Source organism: Diceros bicornis, chromosome 17, assembly GCF_020826845.1.
Source record: "Diceros bicornis minor isolate mBicDic1 chromosome 17, mDicBic1.mat.cur, whole genome shotgun sequence".
NCBI classification, from domain to species: Eukaryota; Metazoa; Chordata; class Mammalia; order Perissodactyla; family Rhinocerotidae; genus Diceros; species Diceros bicornis.
In genome coordinates, this window is record NC_080756.1 from 34,871,180 (window position 1) to 34,892,545 (window position 21,366).

Consider the following 21,366-nt stretch of genomic DNA (forward strand, 5'->3'; position numbering starts at 1 on the left):
AAGTTTTTAAACATAATCCATACTGCCTACCATAATACAGGTATTGTGAATACGAAATAAGTCACCTTCATATTTTACCTCAAATATAGATCAGCCCAATGAATTCAGTTAATGTTTACTACTACTATGTGCAAACCACAGATTAATCTCAAGAAAAATATCACGACTTTTTCTTAAAAATGTGTGGACTCAGGTTCTGAGCTCTTGTAGATGTGTAACACAGATTCTACTGGAAAAACAAGGTTAGCAAGGAGAGTAATGGGATATTAGTAAAATGACCGATTTGTTGTCCTAGGTTTTCCTGGCCAGGAGAATGGAGAATGGAAAAACTGAACCATGAAATCAAAAAGGCATCTGTCTTCCAGGTTTCTCTCCGCCAATGTCTTGAGAAAAATGTCTGAACTTTCCTGTTGGCTTTGTATGCAAATAGCTCCAGATGCAAAGTGAACCACATCTAAGTTATTTGGTTCAACATCTGCTGGTCCAATTCCCATTATTCCTTCTAAAGGGTCAGCTTGTGACAGACAGTTTAGTTTGCCCTCTACATAAGCTGTTTTGAAGGAGCTAATTTGGGTTAAAGTATCTATCTGGACCACTTCTTTTTCCCTTTGATGGTCAATGCATTCTAATGTGGTCTGTGAAGTGCTACAAGAAACTTCGAAACATATTGGAAAGGACAGTATTCAAGGTTTCACCTCCCACCTCGCCTTCTAAACAATTTATATTTATACACTTAAAAGTAAAAAGTGAACAGTCATTTGCCTCTAAAACAGCACCACCCACACTGTACACAATGGCAACATGACAATACTTTCTGACCCAACATTCTTTTCATGCAATCTCTATCAAAGATTTGAAGTTAAAGTTATTGATAAAAGGGCTTGCCAATATTAACAACACATTTCATGAAACATCTGTCATTTGAGATGACAATTTTCATATAGGATCACTGAAAATGGAAGAAGGTCCACAGTACGTGGCACTTAGTGTCTGATACACGGTCTACTTCCAAACATATGATAAATGAGTGAATTAGTGAATGAATGTAAAAACAAACTAGAGAATTAATTTAAATAAATCCCATGCATTCTGAAACTTTGGATCAGCTGCAATCAGAAAACATAATCAAAAACATACTGAAACCAAACTAAGACTAACAGTCTAATGTTCTTAGAACTTGTAAGATCAAGTAAAGACAAAGTCCTTCCTTCAAATGAGAAGACAACTTGCATTGGAAGGTAAAGTGGGGAAAAGGGAAGAAATCAGAATATCTATCTACCTATATATGTCTACATTCTGATATATATACATTTGCATTTATATGTACATATATACATTGTGTGTATCAAAAGATAGGCATTCATTTTGAAAAGTTAATTTCCTAAAAAGTAGAGCATTACCAGTCTTAAAAAAAACTTATAAAAGAGGTTAAGTGTTTGAGAATGATTTCGAAAAAACAAGACGTTTCTTAGCCAAAGAAAAAAATCTTTTTCTAAAAAATACAGTTCCATGAGTAGCCAACTCAAAAACTCTCTGATATTTTATGCTACGCAAAATCTAGAATGATTTTCCTTTGGAAAAATATTCAGAAAAATAAATAAGAAAAAAAAAAGAGGTAAAAGAACTGGATATTACTACAATTGCTTCTAGACCCCTAATGTTTCAAACTAAAATTTAGTCTAACCTCTACTGTCCTCTACTGTTACCTACTGACACAAAGTAGGACCAGGGAAGAAATTAGAAAAAAAAAAAAAAACAGCAAAACAGCTGTTCTCTCTGAGAATCTGTGACTACTCTTGTTAATCATTATTTCCAGGTCATTTGTCTGAATTGGGACTGACCAGGAAAGTTAACTGAGCCCTACAGGAAATAGCTTATTAGCCATCTTTGAATAATTATCTAAGATTCCAAGATTACCATATTTTTTAAGGAAAGTTTAGGTTTGCCTTCCTCTAACTTGTGATTGAAAGACTATTTAATTACCCCCCAAAGAATTAAAAATAGTAATCAAAAAGAGTTACTTGAAAGTAAATCTGTTCTACTAATCATCAAGAAACAACTACTGAGCATTGTTTATTAACAAGGCATAATGCTATATAGTCATGCACTGCTTAACAGGGATATGCTCTGAGAAATGTGCCATTAGGTGATTTCATCATTGTGCAAACATCATAGAGTGTCCTAACACAAATCTAAATGGTAAGCTACTACACACCTAGGCTATATGGTACTAATCTTATGGGACCACTGTTGTATACGTGGCCTGTGATTGACTGAAACGTTATTCAGAACATGACTGTCCTAGGTACTTAGGATTCAAAAAGGTTTAAAACACAGTCTCTGTCCTCTAAGGCTCAGACTAAAATAGACATGTAGAGATGGAAGTCATACTGATAAAATGATATTTTAAAAAATACAAATTAGTATACCCATGTTCACAGCAGCATTGTTTACAATAGCCAAAGGAAGAAATTCAAGTGTCCATTGACGGATGAATGGATAAACAAAATGTGGTCTATACACAGTGGAATATTATTCAGGCTTAAAAAGAAAAGAAATTCTGATACTTGCTACAACATGGATGAATCCTGAGGGCATCATGCTAAGTGACATAAGCCAGTCACAAAAAGACAAATACTGTGTAATTCTATTCATATGAAATATCTAGAGTAGTCAAATTCATATAGATAGAAAGTAAAATGGTAGCTGCCAGGAATTGGGGGGAGCGGTAAACTGGTAGTTACCATTTAATGGATATAGAGTTTCAGTTCTACAAGATGAAAAAGTTCTACAGAATTGGTTGCACAACAATGTGAATATACTTAACAATACTGAACTGTACACTTAAAAATGGTTAATATGGTAAATTTTATATGTATTCTACCATAATTTAAAAAGATACAAATTGGCATAAGCTAAGTGCCAACCAAGTGGTGCAGAAAAAAATGACATAGTAGCCCAGAAGAAGGAGCAGTTATGAGATATGGAACAAATTCATCAAAGCTCTATACCTTTTCCTTTTTTTGTTTCTTGGGGCTTTTTTTTTTTTTTTTTTTTGGCGTTTTTTGGTTTGCTGAGGAAGATTTGCCCTAAGCTAACATCTGCTGCCAGTTTTCCTCTTTTTTTTTTTGCTTGAGGAAGATTACCCTTGAGCTAACTGCTAGTCTTCCTCTACTTTGTATGTGGGTCCCCACCACAGCATGGCTGATGAGTGGTATAGGTCCGCTCCTGGGATCTGAACCTGCAAGCCCAGGCTGCCGAAGTGAAGCGTGCCAAACTTAACCACTATGCCACGGGGCCGGCCCCTATACCTTTTCTTGAAAGAAAAATAAGAGTCAAGTAAGCAGATGAGAGATGAGGGAAAGTATTATAATCAGGAGGGATGGCGAAGAGCTAGGAAGAGAATCATCTAGAAATACAGCGTAGATCACAGTTTGACTGGCTCACAGGCTTCAAACAGAATAGCCATGGAAGACAAGCTAGAGGGTGAGGCTACGAAATAGGGAGGAAAATGCTTGAATAAAGGCAATTCTTCTCACAGAGTAGTTTTCACTGAAATGAAGTAATATCACCACACTTACTGAGAGTAAAGGCAGGAGGAAGAGCAGATTAATAATTTCATATTCATTCACCTCTTATTTACATTCTCCAACTCCTATGATAATGGAAGCGTAGAGACACATTTTATAGGATAGATGTCCTACATTAATGAGATATGGGCCTAGAGATAGTAGTTTATGTAAAGAACCAACATGTGCATTTCATTGATTCTGACTGGCAATTTATTAACATCAGCAGCAGCAATACATATAAACTAACATCTTAAAAGATCCCACTATGTAAATGATGCTAATATTACAGTAAGATGCATGTCCTGAGGTACGCTGACTCATTAACAGTATTGCAGGCTATATATAGACACTTTGAGAGAGACTCATTATCCCAGTTGCTATTATGAAATCATCCTCCAATGAACTACCAGCCCTGAAGCGGGACAATCACTAAGCCCACTAAAAAACCCTTTATCCTAACTCCAAGAATGAAAATTTCTATTTTCCCCCAAGATCTTTAAAAACTTAAACCAAATGTCTCTGAGTAATCTTCTTGGATTTTAAGCTGTGGTAAAACTTGGTTAATATTCATCCCTTTAAAAATTATGTTTCATATAGATTACAGACAGCTAGAGTGTACGTAAACAAACAGACAAAAGGAGAATATTAGTTTTCTCTTAAACTGAGAAGAATCTGCTTTAGATCTCCTAAAGGTTCCCATCTCTGGACTTTAGCACAGAAGTGATTAAATTGTTATGCTAATTAGGTTGTTCACATCACTCTTGTCTAAACAACTTCCAGATACCTGATTTAGAGGCAGACTTCTCCAACAGCCAGAGAAAGACAAACTATCTTCAACAAAGGATTTGAAAGACTGCTTTGGCTGAGCAAATACCTACCACGCCTTTCACTTCAGCTCTTGGCCATGTTTGTTTTCCTCCACCTCTGCAAGTTACTGAGGAAATCCAGAAATAGTAGTTTATTCAGATTTTTTTTTTAAGGGAGTGAGGGAGAGATTCTGTGTGTATGTGTGTGTGAGTGTGTGTGTGTGTGTGTACACCAGAGGGGTTTTCTTTAATTCTAATTTCATTAGACTTTGAGGACTTGACCGACAAATACATAGATGTAAGCAGATGTGACATAATATTCACTCTTGGAGAACAGGAATTAGATAATTTTCCCACAATATACAATTCTTTACTATACTGCCACAATAATTATAGGAAAACAGACTCTGTTCCTGCTTTCATACAAACTAAAGTGCAATTTGGCTTCAACTTCCAATCTACTGAAACCATTTCCTTAAAAGTCACTTATGACTGACTGTGGGTTCTCAGTCTCAAATTGCACTGACCTCTCCACAGCCTTTGACACCAGCAACCATACTTTCCTTAAAATCTCCTACTCCTGATGTCTGTGTTGCAGCACTAGCCCATACTCTCCTTATCTCTCAAGTCTTTTGTCTCTTTCTCTCTCCTGTTCTCTAACTATGGATGTCCAAATTTCTCTGCTTCACCGTATTCTCTCTCTATACTGTTTCCCCCAGTGATCTCCCACAACTTCAACTGTCCTATCAATGGAAAACTCCCAAACCAAGACCTCCGGCCCAGAGCTTTCCCCTTGAACTCAAGGTACCTTAAATACACATGTCTAAGATAAATTCATTAAGGCCTCATGCTGTCCCAGAAAAAGAAATATTAAAGCAAGAAACAACACACGAAACAAATAGGAGTTAGTATGGTAAGGGAGTGGGAGAGAGTAGCAGTGGGAAGCAAAGTGAGAAATTCCAGGCAAAGGAAATAATGCACATGAAGCCCTCAAATAAGAATGAGCATCCTAACTATGCCATCCTCCTTCCCAGGTTTACACCTTTGTTCCAGTTCCTTCAAAACTTTTCCCTATTCTCCCATCTCTGCCTATTGAGATTACATGCATCTTCAAAGCCCAGATCAACAATATACGCCCAACTTCAAGAACAGTGCTTGACTCATATCAGGCATGAAATAAACATTTGCTAAATGAATGGATGACAAAAATCATCATTCTTCCCAAATCACAAATGTGCTTCATATTACAAATATGTACATGCCCGTCCTATCTTCCCTTGAAGTAAAGGGCATATCCCCATAGTGCCTAATACATAATAAGCACCGGAAAAATATTTTTAGGATGAATAACTGTAATAATCTAAGACTATACAGGGCTGTTAAAGAATGATATTTTCATCTTCTACTCCTGACTACAATGATTTGGCAGAAAAAAAGTCTAGAAAACTCAAAATATTATTTAGACATGGATTATATTTAATATTAAACATTAGGTCTTCCACAAAATCTCTCTCAACAATGGAATTTATTTTTGTATTTAATTTCTTGAATGATTTAATTTTAATTTTTTAATACTTTTGAATGACTTTACTGCAAAAAATTTCTAAATTTAAATACTAGTGGAGGTGACAAATTATTTTTAGAGCACTTTTAGAATATAAGGAGTCTTTAAGTAACGAACTGGACAACCTAAAAAAATTATTTGGCACCTCGCCTTCCTAAACCTAAGACAAATTAGAAAATATACATTGTACTTCAATTTCATTTAATGTTCATGATATCATTTTTGGAATCATGCCTCAAGACACCACTGCAGATTTCGTTATGCAATTCATAATTTGTTATGCAAAAAACCCTAGATTAAATCAGGGTCATTCCATTTTTCAGATCAGAGAAGGCCAAGTGCAAAGGTAGAAAGAGGCTTTCAAAGATAAGGCAAAAATGTTAAATAACAAAAAAAAATTCCTAGTTACTGTGTAGTAGTACCTGTAGGAAAAGCAGCCCAAGGAATAGCAGGAGATGTAGTTTGAGTTTCACCATTTCCATCATCAAAAATCTCTGCAGCCTAGAAAACAAAGGCAAAAGTATTTTAGAAGATCTGAAAAGTAGAAATGCTTTTTAAACAGTCAAGCCGCCCAGTTCCACAGCATATTTTCTGTAAGATACCACACTGTTTCAAATTCCGTCTGAACACTCGATTGTTTTTCAGTCTTCGCTGCTACCACCCCCACCACTACTCACCATCCCCAGGACTCATGCTCCATTATCTTTAAGTAAAAATTTTCCTGTCTTACTCAAATATATCTCCTGCCAATGAAATTTTCATTTTATATATCCTTAATCACATTTTCACTTGTGAAATTTATATCTAAGTAAACTAACTCACCACAACACTTAACCACGTAAAGAAGAAAAATATATCATTTTTCTTTAAAAGACTAGAGACTAAATCTTTTTAGCACAAGACTTAATTAGAGATCAATCTAAAGAAATAGGATCCATCTGTATTCTTGAATTATCCACCAGTTGGACTTATTAGCATTCATCATTTAGAGAATTCCTAAAGCTGACACTTTAAATTAACAAACCCTCCTATTAAACAGTTTTAAAACTATGGGACAGTCAATTACTGAATGTTGAGTTTGTGGGTAAGACTGCAGAGTTTTCTGTCTCTTAAGTGACCAGGTTACAGCCAAATTATTTTAAAAAAGAGCAAGAATTTCAATTTGGATTCTGCGCTGAGTTGTCAGCCAAGGAGAAGTCAATTGGGGCAATCTGCCACAGGAGCTTAGTGACGTAGAATACAGTAGCTACTTTCTAAAAACTATGAAAAATGAACATCATTTATATAACCAAGGATAAAGACCATGCATATTTCTACAACAAGATGTGGAAAAAAAGATACCTAATAACCACAATTAAATTGGAATGGTTGGTTAACACTGTACCTATGAAATATGGAAAGGAACAGATCCATTGAAGTATAATTGTTACTCTAAAGAGCACGACCTACTCTATTTTTTTTCTGATATAATAAATCAAATGTGGATTAAATAAAAGAAACTATACTAAATTTTAACCTTCAAATAACTGACAACTTCTAAATAAACTAAGATGATATCTGAAACATATATCTTCCTCAAAATGGAAGGAATTTCAACACAATTTTAAATGTTACACTACAGTAACATAAACAAGATTCAATCACCCAACAAAACTCAAAATATTAAAGAAAATGCAGAAAACAAACAAACGTGCTAAACAAAAACCAGTTTTAGATGAAATGTAGAAAATAGGTATGTTCATATTCTAAATATCCCCATACTGACAGATATTCAAGATCAAGAGAGGAGAAAATGATCCTAACCTAAAAACACACACACTATTCTTTCATGATATTCAGAACAATGAATATATACTTAATATCTTATTTATCCTATTAAGTCACTACTTACACTCCCTATTTTTAACAATCTCCTTTTTCCCAAATTCCAAACTAGGTGAAAGTCTTACTTAAAAAAAAAAAAAAAATCACAGAGCTCACTTGATGGTAGTTCCAAGACTTGAGCTCAGGCATCCTGACTCCTAATCCAGAGATTTTGCTGCAAGACTATACTGGCTCCATAAAAATAACTGGGTTACAAAATATTTCAATACAAGGAACACACACTGAAAAAGATTAAGGAAAAGACAGTGCTTCTTCAGCTAACAATTTCCACTTAAAAAGTATCCAACTCAAACCTGAGAGAATAACCTAACAACACAAACATACTAATTAGCTCTATAAACCACCGAACAGCTATGTAGTTAATACACTAAATCAATTCATTACAGGTGTAAACATGAAAATGTGTCACAGATCCTCAATACTCATCCCTCACCTAACAAGTATTTCCTAATAGACATGTATTGCAGCAAAATCATCTGCTGACAATTTTTTAAACCTCTTTTTTAGTGCTTCCACTAGTAGCACTTAATTACCTCAATTTGAACCATTCCTATGGGCACCACCAAAGGTTCAATAATAATGAATCAGTTTTACTTTCAGAGAGGATATATCTTAATTTTCCTTGATTTCATGTTTTTATTCCAGTTACATTCAAAATGATCAAGAAAAGATCATGAATGCCAATGATAAATAATACATTTTTTTCAAAATAGTATACTTACTCCATTATAATGCCACAATGTTAAAAAAATGATGTAAGCAAAATAAGGTAAATAATAGCACATACCTCAAAACCACCAAAATCATCATCATCCATTCTTCAAGTGCACCTGAAAAATATTAGAAGACATTGAAACAAGCCCCCACACACAGTCCTTTATGTCAAAACAATTCTCTGAGATAAATTTATATACATTTTGATTTGTAAATTAAAACTTTCATCTGGGTTAAAAAAAAAAAACTTTTTTAAACTGTATGTGTATACATTTTTTAATGCAAAAAGACTGAGTTTTTTTGGCAAAATTAGCCATTCTGGCAAAATTAGCAACTTCTGTGACTTTTTCAGCAACCATGTATTTTGCCATTTTATGTTGAGACGCCAGGAGTGGAAAAATATTCTTTTACATTTTAATTTGCTTTTCCCAAATTGGCGCTAGGGCTCAATTCAATAATGCTTCCTGCTTTTTGCATCTATTCCTCAGTTGTCTGGCAACATCAGCACAAACTCCAGCTAAGAACAGGACTGTGGTGAATTTTTGGAAACCTGTCCCCTACCACAAAGGTTCTTCCCTCGGTTTCATGGCCGAGGTTGATTTAGATTTTCAAAATTGATCAGCATTTTTGAGCTGTGGCCACAACTTCTGGAGCATTTTGATATGTGTATTTTTAGCTGAAACTGCTTTGCACTTTTGGAAAAATGTGGAGCAAGTTACTAGGCTGATCAAGATAAATCAAGTCATGTATTCAGGGGAGAGCAGGGAGAAAAAAATAAAAGCAAATATCCAGAATTCCTCTCTTCTTTATCCTTAAAGTATATGAGAGACAAGCAGTAGGATAATAGATGCTTTATTTTGTCCTAAATGTATATGATAAAAATAAAAAGAGAAAACCATGAGTACCTGGGCTTTAAAAAAAAAGAAGAAAAACGAGAAGCTTTTATCTAATGAACCATGAAAGAACTAAAAAACCTGGAAAGGTAAAATAAGTAATAGGTGCTACACGTTAAAATGAAAAATAAATTCCCAATAAATAGTGAATCATAACTGCAAGTGATATTCTGGTCAGTAATAACTTGTGTCCTTTTCTATCTTTCAAAAGTGAACATATCCAAATATTAATTATAGTTTCCTTGACTCAGTAATACAAGATGGACTTGACTACAGGAAAACAATCTTCTCCAACTTCTAAAAAAACAGCTAAACAAATTAAACCATATGTTAAGCAGTAATTCTAAAGGCATTTTCTAACACATTGTGCTCTGAGTGATGAAGCAACAGTCATCTATAGCCATGCTTTACTTTGTCACTAAAATTAATACTAATTGCCTTCAAAAATAAAACTCAAAAATAGTCAAAGTAAAATAAACAGGAAAAAATCTCGAGGATTGTTTTCTTTTAATAGGCAAAGAAAATTTATTTTCACAGAAATTCAGTAGGTAATGACACTAAAAGGAATACATGTAGACAGAAATGCATTATAAAAAGGAAGGACATTAAATTAACCAGAATATAATACCAGTATTGTCACCATTACCCACAATTTAACAACCTGATGAAAATTTTTTAGATGTATTTTGCCGAAAATCAAAGCTAAGCAAGTCATCCCCATACAGCACTTAAAAAATATAAACCAGACTTTCAGAACTTTTGATGGTGGTTAGTTTGAAATGGAATTCACATTAATTTTGTGTTGCAAGCGAACAGAAATCTGTGTGTGATTATATTTCTCATGAAGAAATTATGAAAGAAGAGTGATACGGATACTGAGAATTAACCAACTCAAACTATAAATACCAAGTTTGTCTTTTCCACATGTATCCCACGAGTCTCAGGAGACAATTAAAAAATATTTTTAGCATCTACAAATACTGTATCCAAACAATATGGTTTCAAAAGAATGGAATTTTTAGAGTAATGTTTCTATGTGTTTTCGTATGTCACATCCCAATAAATTATTTGTAAGGTAACCAGAAAATTTGAAAACAAAAACAAATACCAGTGCCTAACAATCACTTCAGCTTGTATGCCTGTGGTAATGAACCAAATACCACCAGTTTCCTAAGTACTGATTTAGCTCTACAAAAGAACATATTAGTGACCACTGATGTTTTCCATACCCCAGCAACTTTTACATATTAAAATGCAGATGACAGTCTTCCTCTACTTTATTTTCAAAGAAAAAGACAAATGTGTCCTGAGTTTCTTAAAATACAGTACTATAGTAATAAACATTATTATTTTAAAGCAATAAGCTTTCTCCGAATAATTTAGTTTCAAATCCTGCAATAGTTTCTGTTTTCTTCTGAACATTTCAAAGAGCAGGAAGAAGGAAAATTAACAGCATTTATTTGTAAAAATCAATTTTACAAAACACATAAACTAAAAATTAGTGTTTAAAAAGGAAATATTACAAGTGTGGCTCTTTTATGGATTTAGATACTTCAATATATTGAAAACATTATTTTATCTAATCTAAAGTGTATTTATAGTTTTTAGAATATTTCTAGCACTTAACATTATATCCCATTAAACTACAAATATAGCAATACCAAATATACCTGTCATCTAAGTTATAGAATCATGAACCTGGCCAAAAAATTGATAGATCACGTAGTTCATTCTTTTATGTCACGGCAGGAGGAGAGATGTATACTTTATTATGATTAAGTATCTACATTGAAAGATTTCATAATATCTAGGTTTAACAATTCTCAGACTTCTTTATATATGAATTTAATCTCTTTTGTTGCACTGTTGTATTAATTCCTTCTTTTACTATTCTCAGCATTTGATATATTGCTGATATTTTACAAGAAAAACATATACATAACACAATGTAACAAATTTTCATTGAGCAACTCTGTAAAAGAGATCACTCAAGGTCCTCAAGGAGTTAGGGTCTGGTGTTGGCGGGGAGGGCAGAGTGGAAGAAAAGCATGCAAATATAAGTAATACAAGACATAAAAGAGCCTTATGAAAGAAGAAAAAAGTCCAAGGTGGGAGGAAAAATTTTCAGATGGTGATATATCTAGTTGAGCATCATGAAATGCTTCAGTAGGAGGCGATGTTTGAGATCTATTTCAATAGACCTAACAGAGAATTTTAAATGGCACATAAAGAACATCCATTTTATTTAAGTCTTTTCCCAAAAGTCTTTTTCTAAAAGATAGCAAAGATTTGTTTTGATTGTTTGCTTCCGCATAACACAAGGTCAAAGAGAATGTGAAATGAGAAAACTGCAAAAACTTGGAAAGCAAATACAAGGAAGATGAATCTTAAACTACCAGTGGGGAAAATGAGAATCAATCACATTTAGATCATAGAATCCACAAAAGGCTCAGGAATGGGCAGCACTGAAGTTGGGCAAAGGTGAGACTCAAAATAAGAGTTGCAGATATATCCCAAGATGCCCTCCCAGAATCTGCACAATTGGGCAACTTGCAGTTCTTCATCACAGCAGAAGACTGAAGGTTTACTCCAGGATAGGGTGAAGCCGAGGGTCTCTGGATTGGAAAACACTGAGACAGGTGGACTAAAGTCCAAGTTGTATTAAATGTTGAGACCCGTTCCTCCAACCCTCTTTAACCACTCAGCAACCAAACTGCCAGCAGCTGGGCTTTAACCTCTAGTCAGCAGGTTAGGAGATTCTTCTCTGATGAATCTAATCAACCCATGAACCAGGACCAGAGGTTCCACAAAGAAAGAGCTCAGGTAACACTACTTGAACAAACTCTACCCACATGCACAGAATTTCCAGTTCGCTCCTGATTTCAATAAGAGACAGAATAGCATAAAGGTTAAAGGAAGAGACAATGGAGTCAGGCTGCCCGGTTTAAAATTCTAGCTCTGCCACTTACCAACTGTGTTACACTGGGCAAGTTACTTAAACATTCTGTGCCTCAGTTTCCTCATCTGTCAAATAGGGATGACAATAATAATAATGGTAACTAACTCCTATCACTATTATGAAGATGAAATAAATTAAAATAGATGAAGCACACAGAACAGTGGCTGACACATGCTAAGCATTATATTTTTGCTACTTTATTATCAGTGCTTCACTAACATATGAGCAGACTGCCAAGGACAATCAAAGATTCTATTTATCTAGTATGAAAAATAGAAAAGTGGAAGAAACAGACTACACAAGAGAGAAAATCTTCAAAAAAAAAACCAAACCATAATATCTTCAGAGAGTCAACAACAGAAGATAGTGAATCCATGAAATAAGAACAGGAAGCCCTAATTCTTTTTTGGGGGAGAGGGGTGTACGCGAGAGGGGTGTACACCAAGGCTAAGGTTCCGAAAATAAAAATGATGATTACAGAAATGAAAAACTGCAGGATGGAAAATAAAGCTGAGGAAATCTTTAAAAAGAAGAGTATAAAAGAAAAAGAAATGGAAAATCAGAGTAAAAACATAAGAAAATTACAAGATCTAGTCCAAAATATGCAATATCTAATTATGAGGAATTCTAGAAAAACAGAACAGAGATTTAAAAAGGGGTGGGGGGGAATCATCAACAAAATAATTCAAGAAAATTTTCTAAAACTAAAGGATATGATTTCCAGATTTATTGGTTCCTCAAGTAACAACAAAAAAAAAAAACCCAGAAGAAAAAACCCACACTAAGGCACAGTAGAGACAAAGAGAAGATCCTACAAGCTTCCAGACAGATAAAATAGGTTTTATACAAAGGATAAACAATATAACGGCATTAGACTTCGCAACAGCATCACTGGAAGGTGAAAAACAATGGAGTAATGCTTTTAAAATAGTGAGGGAAAATGATTTACAACACAGAATTCTATAATCAGCCCAGTCAACCAATAATTAAGTTGAGGGAAGAATAAAGATATATTCACACCTGCAAAATCTCAAAAAAAATTTATTTTCCAAACATTGTTTCTTAAAAAGCTTTGGAGTAAACCAAGTGAATAAAATATGAGGAACACATGGGATTAGGAAAGAGGCTATCCAACTAAAGTGAAAAGCAAAGGGAATTCTCTCAGAATAATGAAGTGAGTTCGCAAGATATCTCTGCAGCAAGAATAGAGAGCAACCAGTCTAAACTGGAGCAGATCAGAAAACTCCTGGGAGATTTATTCAAGTAAATGAAACTTGAATGAGACATAATAGAATGTCTCATGTATTTTACCATCATGAAACTAAATTTAAACAGCTGGGGGGAAAATGTAGGGTTGAATTAGTGAATTGAAAATTAACCAAATGAAAACAGAAAATAAATATGCTGGACAGGAAAAGTAAACATTAAATATTATATTTTTCAGCTGTGAATAGTATTCACATAGTCATAATAATGTAAACAATTAATTAACTAATTGCACCAAAATTATAATAAAATCATATTGGGAAGGTAAGAGAAAGAAAATGAAGTTTGTGGGCAGAGGGGCTGGTGAAAGACACGTAAAGCCTCATCTTCCATACTGGAAAGCTGATAGGCATGAAACTGAAAAATCAAAAAAGTAGCAATAATAAACATGTTATTTAGAGATACACTGGTAAACACAAAAAGAATCAACTATAAGCACTAAACACCTTTCTTCTAGAAAGCAAGAAATGGAGAGGCTAAAAAGAAGGGAGAGCATAGGAGATGGCTGTATTTCATGAACTTTTTACAACCTTGAACTGTGGGCATACACAAATGATTTTTTTTTAATGATAGTATAAAAAACATCATGGCACAACGAGCCAACTACCTATTATTTCCACCAAAATACTCTGAAAAAAAAGCTCGAGGAAAGTTTTTTTTTTACAAAACTATAAAAGAAGGCTTAAATGCTTTAAATTAGCATTTAACCAGTGAATAAATTTTCTCATATTAGTCTCCTTTATAACATTTTCCCATATTACAAGCATGTATACAAAATGTAAAAGTTGCTCAAAACAAAACAAAATGAGAAAATGCCTAACAAAGACACTGAGGTAACTGACTTCAAAAAATATAATCTCCAGAGATTATCCAGATTATTGAATCACCCCAAAGTGTCCTACTAGTTAACACTGTCCACTCAGCATTTAACTCAATCTCTATCCCATCTGTAATATTACTGGCTAACCATCATCCTCATAATCAAAATATTTTTCCATTTGGTCCTGTTTCATGCCATGTTTCCTAGAAGCAATAGGGATAAGTGATTTTTTTTTTCCGACTGTTTTGAGCAGACATAAATTGGTAAGAGGAAAAAATACAAAGGAAATATACACAGACACACACACCTTAGTTAAGATTAAAAGTGACTGAACCATTAAGATTGAACTAATTGGAAGAGTCTAATCATACAAGGTCAGAATTTCAGGTTTATTTCCTTGAACAGGAAACTGTTTACCTAAATTTCTACAAGATCTTCTAAAGTAGTGTAGGGACCATTTCTTAATCATTTTTTACTTCCTAGCACTTTGAACTGAGCAGTTCCTAGCACACAGTAGGGGCTTAAAGAATATTTCTGAATCAATGCTTTTGGAATAAATGACTGAATGAAAGCAAATGAGTTGCTAATAGTTCCCACCTGACTTCCCTTTCCCTCTTATTTCTCCAAGAAAAACATGTCCGAGCTTGAGCAGTAGAAGATCAGGTTGCTAGCACTAGAGCAGCTCTAACCATATTAAGGCATCGCTTGAAGGCCACATCTTAAAAGAAATTACATTGCTATGCTCCACTCTCTTAAGTATCCAATTATTATTGTGGCTAATGATAATTTTGAAACTTCCTATATGAAGCTGAATTAAAGAACTATTGCTATACTATAAACACTACTGCCAATGGCAAAATATTATCACAAGATAAAAAAATAATTGAGCTATATATTCACTACCTGAAAAATATTCTATTCATAAACAATCAGATAGGAAAACATCCCAACCAACAATAATTCTAATAACTAAACATTTTCATTTATATAATTTTCATCTGTGCTATCAATTAAGTTTTTATCTTTACCAGCCTTCATTGAGAAAATTTATATGTCCCAGCAGATAAGAAAAAAAACTGCAAAGGACTTAGACTCTCCAAACTCTTATCTACCTTCCAACCTCTTTGCTTAATTTTTCTACCTCGTCCAACTCCTTAATACCAATCTTTCCCTGGGCTGATGGATCTCTGATCTGATCTCATTATCCTCTCCTTCAAAGAGTACATTCACTCTCATAATCTTAATGCTCTGACAAAATTTCCCAAAATTAACCACCTCACTGGTGCCAGTCATATATACCCAACCAAACAATGAAGATTTTCATATGGCTGTCCTGCTGTCAACTCAGAATTCTCACTGTATGAACTGTACTCCTCCTATCTGGCAAAATCTCAACCCTCAATGAATGTTAGGGGGTAGATATATCACCTCTCCTTATCACATTTTAAAAGAGGATGCAGGCCTTCTCTGCAGAGAAGGAAACAAGACTGAAGAAATACTACAGTCCCTTTCTCTACCTTCTTTACTTCTCTCCAAAAGAAAAACAATAAGAATAATAGTGAGAGCAGGGCATCCATCGGTTCTCTCTCGGGTGAGATTAATGTATATACAGATCAGCATGCACACATAGAGTGAGTTCTTTGGGTTCCTCACTGGGAACTTTGTGCCCATAAACAATATATTCTTCCTCTAGTCCACCTCCCATGACAGAAGCTCACCAGGGAAAAACTTCCTTTTCTTAGTATGGAGATGTGTTTTTCAGCCTGTGACTGGATGGGTAAATTTAATTCAGAAGAGAACTTGTGGGAGACCTCACTTCAACCTTAGTCCAAGCCACATTTACATTAAACCTTTAACAGTAGAGCCACTTTTCTGATTCATATGATTCTTGGTTCTATTTCTCAATTGATTCAGAATCTGGAGTGGTTACAAGGCAACTGATAATGGCGCCCCCCAAGAACCACCAATAATATCCAATTACCTGTCTTCTGCTGAGAACTATCAAAGAATTCTCTATAAAATTCATGTTTCCCGGGGCAGCCCGGTGGCGGGAGCGGTTAAGTGCGCGCGCTCTGCTGCGGTGGCCCGGGGTTCGCCGGTTTGGATCCTGGGCGCCCACCGACGCACCGCTTGGTAAGCCATGCTGTGGCGGCGTCCCATATAAAGTGGAGGAAGATGGGCACAGATGTTAGCCCAGGGCCAGTCTTCCTCAGCAGAAAAAGAGGAGGATTGGCAGATGTTAGCACAGGGCTGGTCTCCTCACCAAAAAAAAAAAAAAAAAAATTCATGTTTCCCATCTTCAAACGGATTCACAGCGCTGCCTACTAGACTCACTTATTCTCTAGTTAAGCCTCTTTCTCTCATTCTCCAGAAGCTATTTCAAAGATTCTCAACTCTCCCTCAAACTTCCAACTTCTCTATTTATTTCAGTAATCAAAGCACACGACCAAGCCTCCTGTTAAAGAGAGAAAATAGAAGGCATTTTAAGAGAAGTCCCTTAACTTCTTTCTACCAAATCTACAGTTACCAGCACCTGTACCCAGCTATTCCACTTTATTCCTCTCACAAGGAAAAGAGGAATCCCTCTACTACTTAAGGCTAATTCCTCCATCTGTGCTCTCAGAGCCCTGGCTGTCTCAATTGTTCCTTCTCTTAAATATTCAACTTCCCTCTCTTATTTGCCTCCTCCCTAAACACTGAAACATGCTCCAGTTCCTACCTATTTAAAATAAAGCAAAACAAAAACAAAAACAAACCCATCCTCAACATACATTATTCTCCAACCACAGCCCTCTCCTTTTCACAACTCGACTTCACAGATGCTCTATTCTTATAGCCCATGCCTGCACCCAATTACCTCCTTTTCACTAAATGCAAAAACACACTTTCAATTCCTTGTCTTATTTGCATTTAACCAGTCTTTCCTTCTCTAAACACTCTCGCCTCGTGGTTTGTAAAGACAATTATACTTCTTCCCTCTTTCTTACTATTTCTCTCAGTGCTTCTTCCCAATCTTCCTTGCAGGTTCTTCTATCTATAGTTTGGATCCATCTCCTGAGCTTCAGATCTACACACCCAACAGACAATTGGATAGTTTTTCTTTCAATCTAACAGGCACCTCAAATTCGATACAACCAAAACCAAACGCAAGATCTCTCCCATCAACCTCAAATTTACTCTTCTTCCAGGATTTGTTTGTCCAGTGATTGGTACTACCATCTACAACACAGTTGGCCAAGACAAAAACCTGCAGTCATCTTTGCCTCCTTTTTCTCTCCCTCACTCCATACAGCCAATCAATCACCAAATCCTATGTCCTAAATACCTCTACAATCCATTTACTCCACTCAATCCCCACTAGCTTTGTCCCAGTTACGGCCACCATTATCTTCCATCTGGTTTATAGCATCAGCCTTTAAAATAGTTCTCTGCTTCCAGTTTGCTCCTCTCTACTTCATTCTCCACTCTGCTACCCAAATGATCCTTCTAAATACTCGCCTACTTAAAACATTTAATGGCTCCTCATCATTTAATGGATGAAGTCAAAATTCTTAACATAAATTAATGGACCTTTGTAACCTAGTTGCTGCTATCATCCTCATCTCTAGCAAATTCATATTCTGCAATCATATAGGAAGTTGTATTTGAACCATATGACTCCGGCCAAATCACCACACCTCTCTTGACTACAGTGTTCTCATACATAAAATGAAAAAGATGCCTGGATGACTTCTAAGATATTGCATCGTAAGATCCTCCAAATATATTATTCTACGACTAAAATCAAATTCCTTTCTTCTTCACAAAGGACTGTCTAAATACTTTCTTTTCTGAATCTATTATTTTCAGTCAATAGTGTTATCATTCTTTAATTCATCTATAATGCAGAAACTAGGTGTTACCTTTTACTCTTCATTTTACACTTTATACCATAGCCAGGTATGTCATTCAGTCCTACATTATGTTCCCTACTTCTCCTTTCCTTTCTCCTCTAGTGACCATCCTTGTGATTCCAATATCTATCACTATTTCTTGAAAAATACCAGAACTTACTTCCAGTCATTCCACTCCCCAATCCACTCATCACACTAGATAACTCTTTCTAAAACAATGAAGTTTTAAACTCTAAAACTATCATGTCAATCTCAACTCCAAATCTTTCAAAACAAGAATGACAAATTCATGCCTCTACGGCACATGAACTTTGGAGCCTCACATGTAAGCAAAATAAGCATAAAGGCAAATTTGTGAATTGCACTGGCACTAATGATTAAAAGTAAAAATATGTCCTATAAAAAGCGTACAATTATATCACAATATTAAGGCACAAGAGGGCACTCTATACAACAAACAACAGAGAAAAGTATTAGATAACAATACAGTAAAATCAGTGTTGACAACATTATAAAGTTCAGAAGATCATAAATTTAATGTTCTAACAGGAAAGTATGTCATATCTTTCATGGTTTTATATGCTCTTGTCTATATTTTTCCTGTTTACAGTGAAGTCCCATTTATCTGGACAGACAGATCTAATAATTTCATCTACCTGGAACATGGCTATTCTGATACAATAAGCACAAAACACTTTGGGGTACACTAGAGTGAATTTATAAACTCAATGTCTCAGTACTCAAATATTTTATTCATAGACAGCTTTAAACTCTTGTTGAAAATTTGTTTACTCTTCTATTGGATATAATTCGAGGCCCCCAGTACCTCTCTGATCTCATCCATAACTCCCCCTGACTCACTCTGTTCTACCTACATGGGCTCCCTACCAATAATACTCCTGCTTCAAGGCATCTGGTTGTTTTTTTTTTTTTTTATTGTTTGTTTTTTAACAAAATTAGCATATGGAAACCCACCACTCAGCATAAAACTGAAGATTGTAACAATAAATTACATATAACCCCTCCCTGTATCTCCATGGACTCACAATCCTCAATTTATTTTTCATCATTCCCTTGCTTTCAAATTAATAAAGTTTCATCTCCTCTATATCTACTACCAAAAAGCATATTATTTTTATTTTAGCTATTTTTAAAGGGTATCCCGTGACATATAAATTTGGAGAACTTAATTTTTTCACATAATATTATGTTGCTAATATTATTTTAGCTATCATTCATTCTTTTGACTACTGTAATATACCACAGTTTATTCAGTCACTTTCCTGTCAATAGACATTTGGGTGGTTTACAATATTTTGTAATTGAAAACAGAACTGCTATGGAACATTCTCCAACACATCTACTTTTGCATATACACAGAATTTCTCTTGGGTATACGCCTACAAGTAAAATCACTGGGTTGTAAGATTTGTCTATGTTTAGCTTCACAGGATGGTTGCACAAATTTATACTTGCAGAAGCAACATATAAATGTACTGTGAATCCTCATCCTTTCCAACACTTGGTTTTAAATGGTATCTCATTGTGTACTTAATTTGATTTCCCCAATGATTAATGAAGTTTAAATCTTTTCTATGATTATTAATCATACATGGTTTCTCTTTTAAGAAATACTTATATATAGCTTTTCTTATTTTTCTACTGTGTTCTCTGTGTTTTTTGATTTGTGTAATTTTTTAAAATATTGTTGATATTAATCATTGTCAGCTGGGTATATTGCAAACATCCTCTAGTTTATAACCTGTGTTTTCACTTTCTTTAAGGTAGCTTTTGAACAAAAATTCTTAATTTAATATCTTAATTGTAACAATCTATTCTTTTATAATAATTTATTAGTTTTTAGTCTCATTTTTAAAATCCTTTCCTATTTCTAGGTTTAAAAGATACACAACAGTATTTTCTACAAAGAAAGTAAAAATTTTATTTTTTATTTATTTATTTATTTTTGCTGAGGAAGATTTGCCCTGAGCTAACATCTGTTGCTAATCTTCCTCTATTTTGTGTGTGAGCCACCATCACAGCATGGCCACTGATAGATGAGTGGTGCAGGTCCACGCCCAGAAACTGAACCCAGGCTGCTGAAGTGGAGGGCACTGAACTTAACTACTACTAAAAATTTTGTTTTTGACATTTAAGTACTTAACCAATCTGCAGTTTAATTTTTGTATATGGTGGGGACAGAGATTCAATTTATTTATTTATTTTTTTGCCAATATGGACAATTTTTCCAATTTCATTTATTGAATAGTAACTTCTTTCCTCACTAATCTGATATGCCATCTCTATCATATACCAAAGTTTCACTAATGTGTGGATCTGTTTCTGGCTAGAATTATTTCAGTAGAAATGAAATCTTTACCATATTGAGCTATCCTGCCCACAAACATGGTGTATCTTAGTCAAAAGATACACCATGGTTAAGTCTTTTTTTTTAAAATGCCTCTTAATAAAGTCTTATAGTTTTCCTTAAAGGAGTTTTGCATATCTTCCTGCTAGGTTTATTCCTAGATACTGATATTCTATGATATTACTGTTATATCTTCTTTTAAATTACATTTTCTAGTTGTTTGTTGCTGTTGTATAAAAATGAAACTGACATCTGTATACTAATCTTATATCTATTCATCTTTGCTAAACTCATATCTAATAATTTATCTCTATTCTTTTGATTTTATACGTAAATGATCATATTGCCTCCAAGTAACAACAGTTTTATTTCTTCCTTTCAAATTCTTATACTTCTAATTCCTTTTCCTTATCTTAAAGCACTGGCTATGTCCCCCAATACAATGCTAAGTACAAAAGGTAATGTGGTGATTATATTTTCCAAAGATAGTATCAAAAATATCTCCCAACTTATTTATTCTTCTAAGAATGTAACACTGATAGTCCTCCCAATGATTTGTAGGGTCTCTGTTCTCTCCTTGAACCTATATAGATCATTATGACTTCCACAACCAATACAGTACAGCAG

The 21,366-nt window shown here is 34.6% G+C and overlaps 1 protein-coding gene across 5 annotated transcripts in view; it reads right to left on the reverse strand.

Annotated features, from left to right (window-relative positions):
- CCDC91 (coiled-coil domain containing 91) overlaps window positions 1–21,366 on the reverse strand; it is a 338,801-nt gene that overhangs the window by 253,575 nt on the left and 63,860 nt on the right. For 4 of the 5 annotated variants that reach the window (XM_058558585.1, XM_058558587.1, XM_058558584.1 and 1 more), the window contains exons 2-3: window positions 8,614–8,656; window positions 6,365–6,443 (exon numbers count right to left, since the gene is read on the reverse strand). In XM_058558585.1, the coding sequence (XP_058414568.1) occupies window positions 6,365–6,443; window positions 8,614–8,643 (109 nt within the window). In that variant the 5' untranslated portion in view covers window positions 8,644–8,656. Of the gene's footprint in view, window positions 1–6,364; window positions 6,444–8,613; window positions 8,657–21,366 lie in introns of those variants that run through there. The other variant, XM_058558586.1, reaches the window with a different exon arrangement.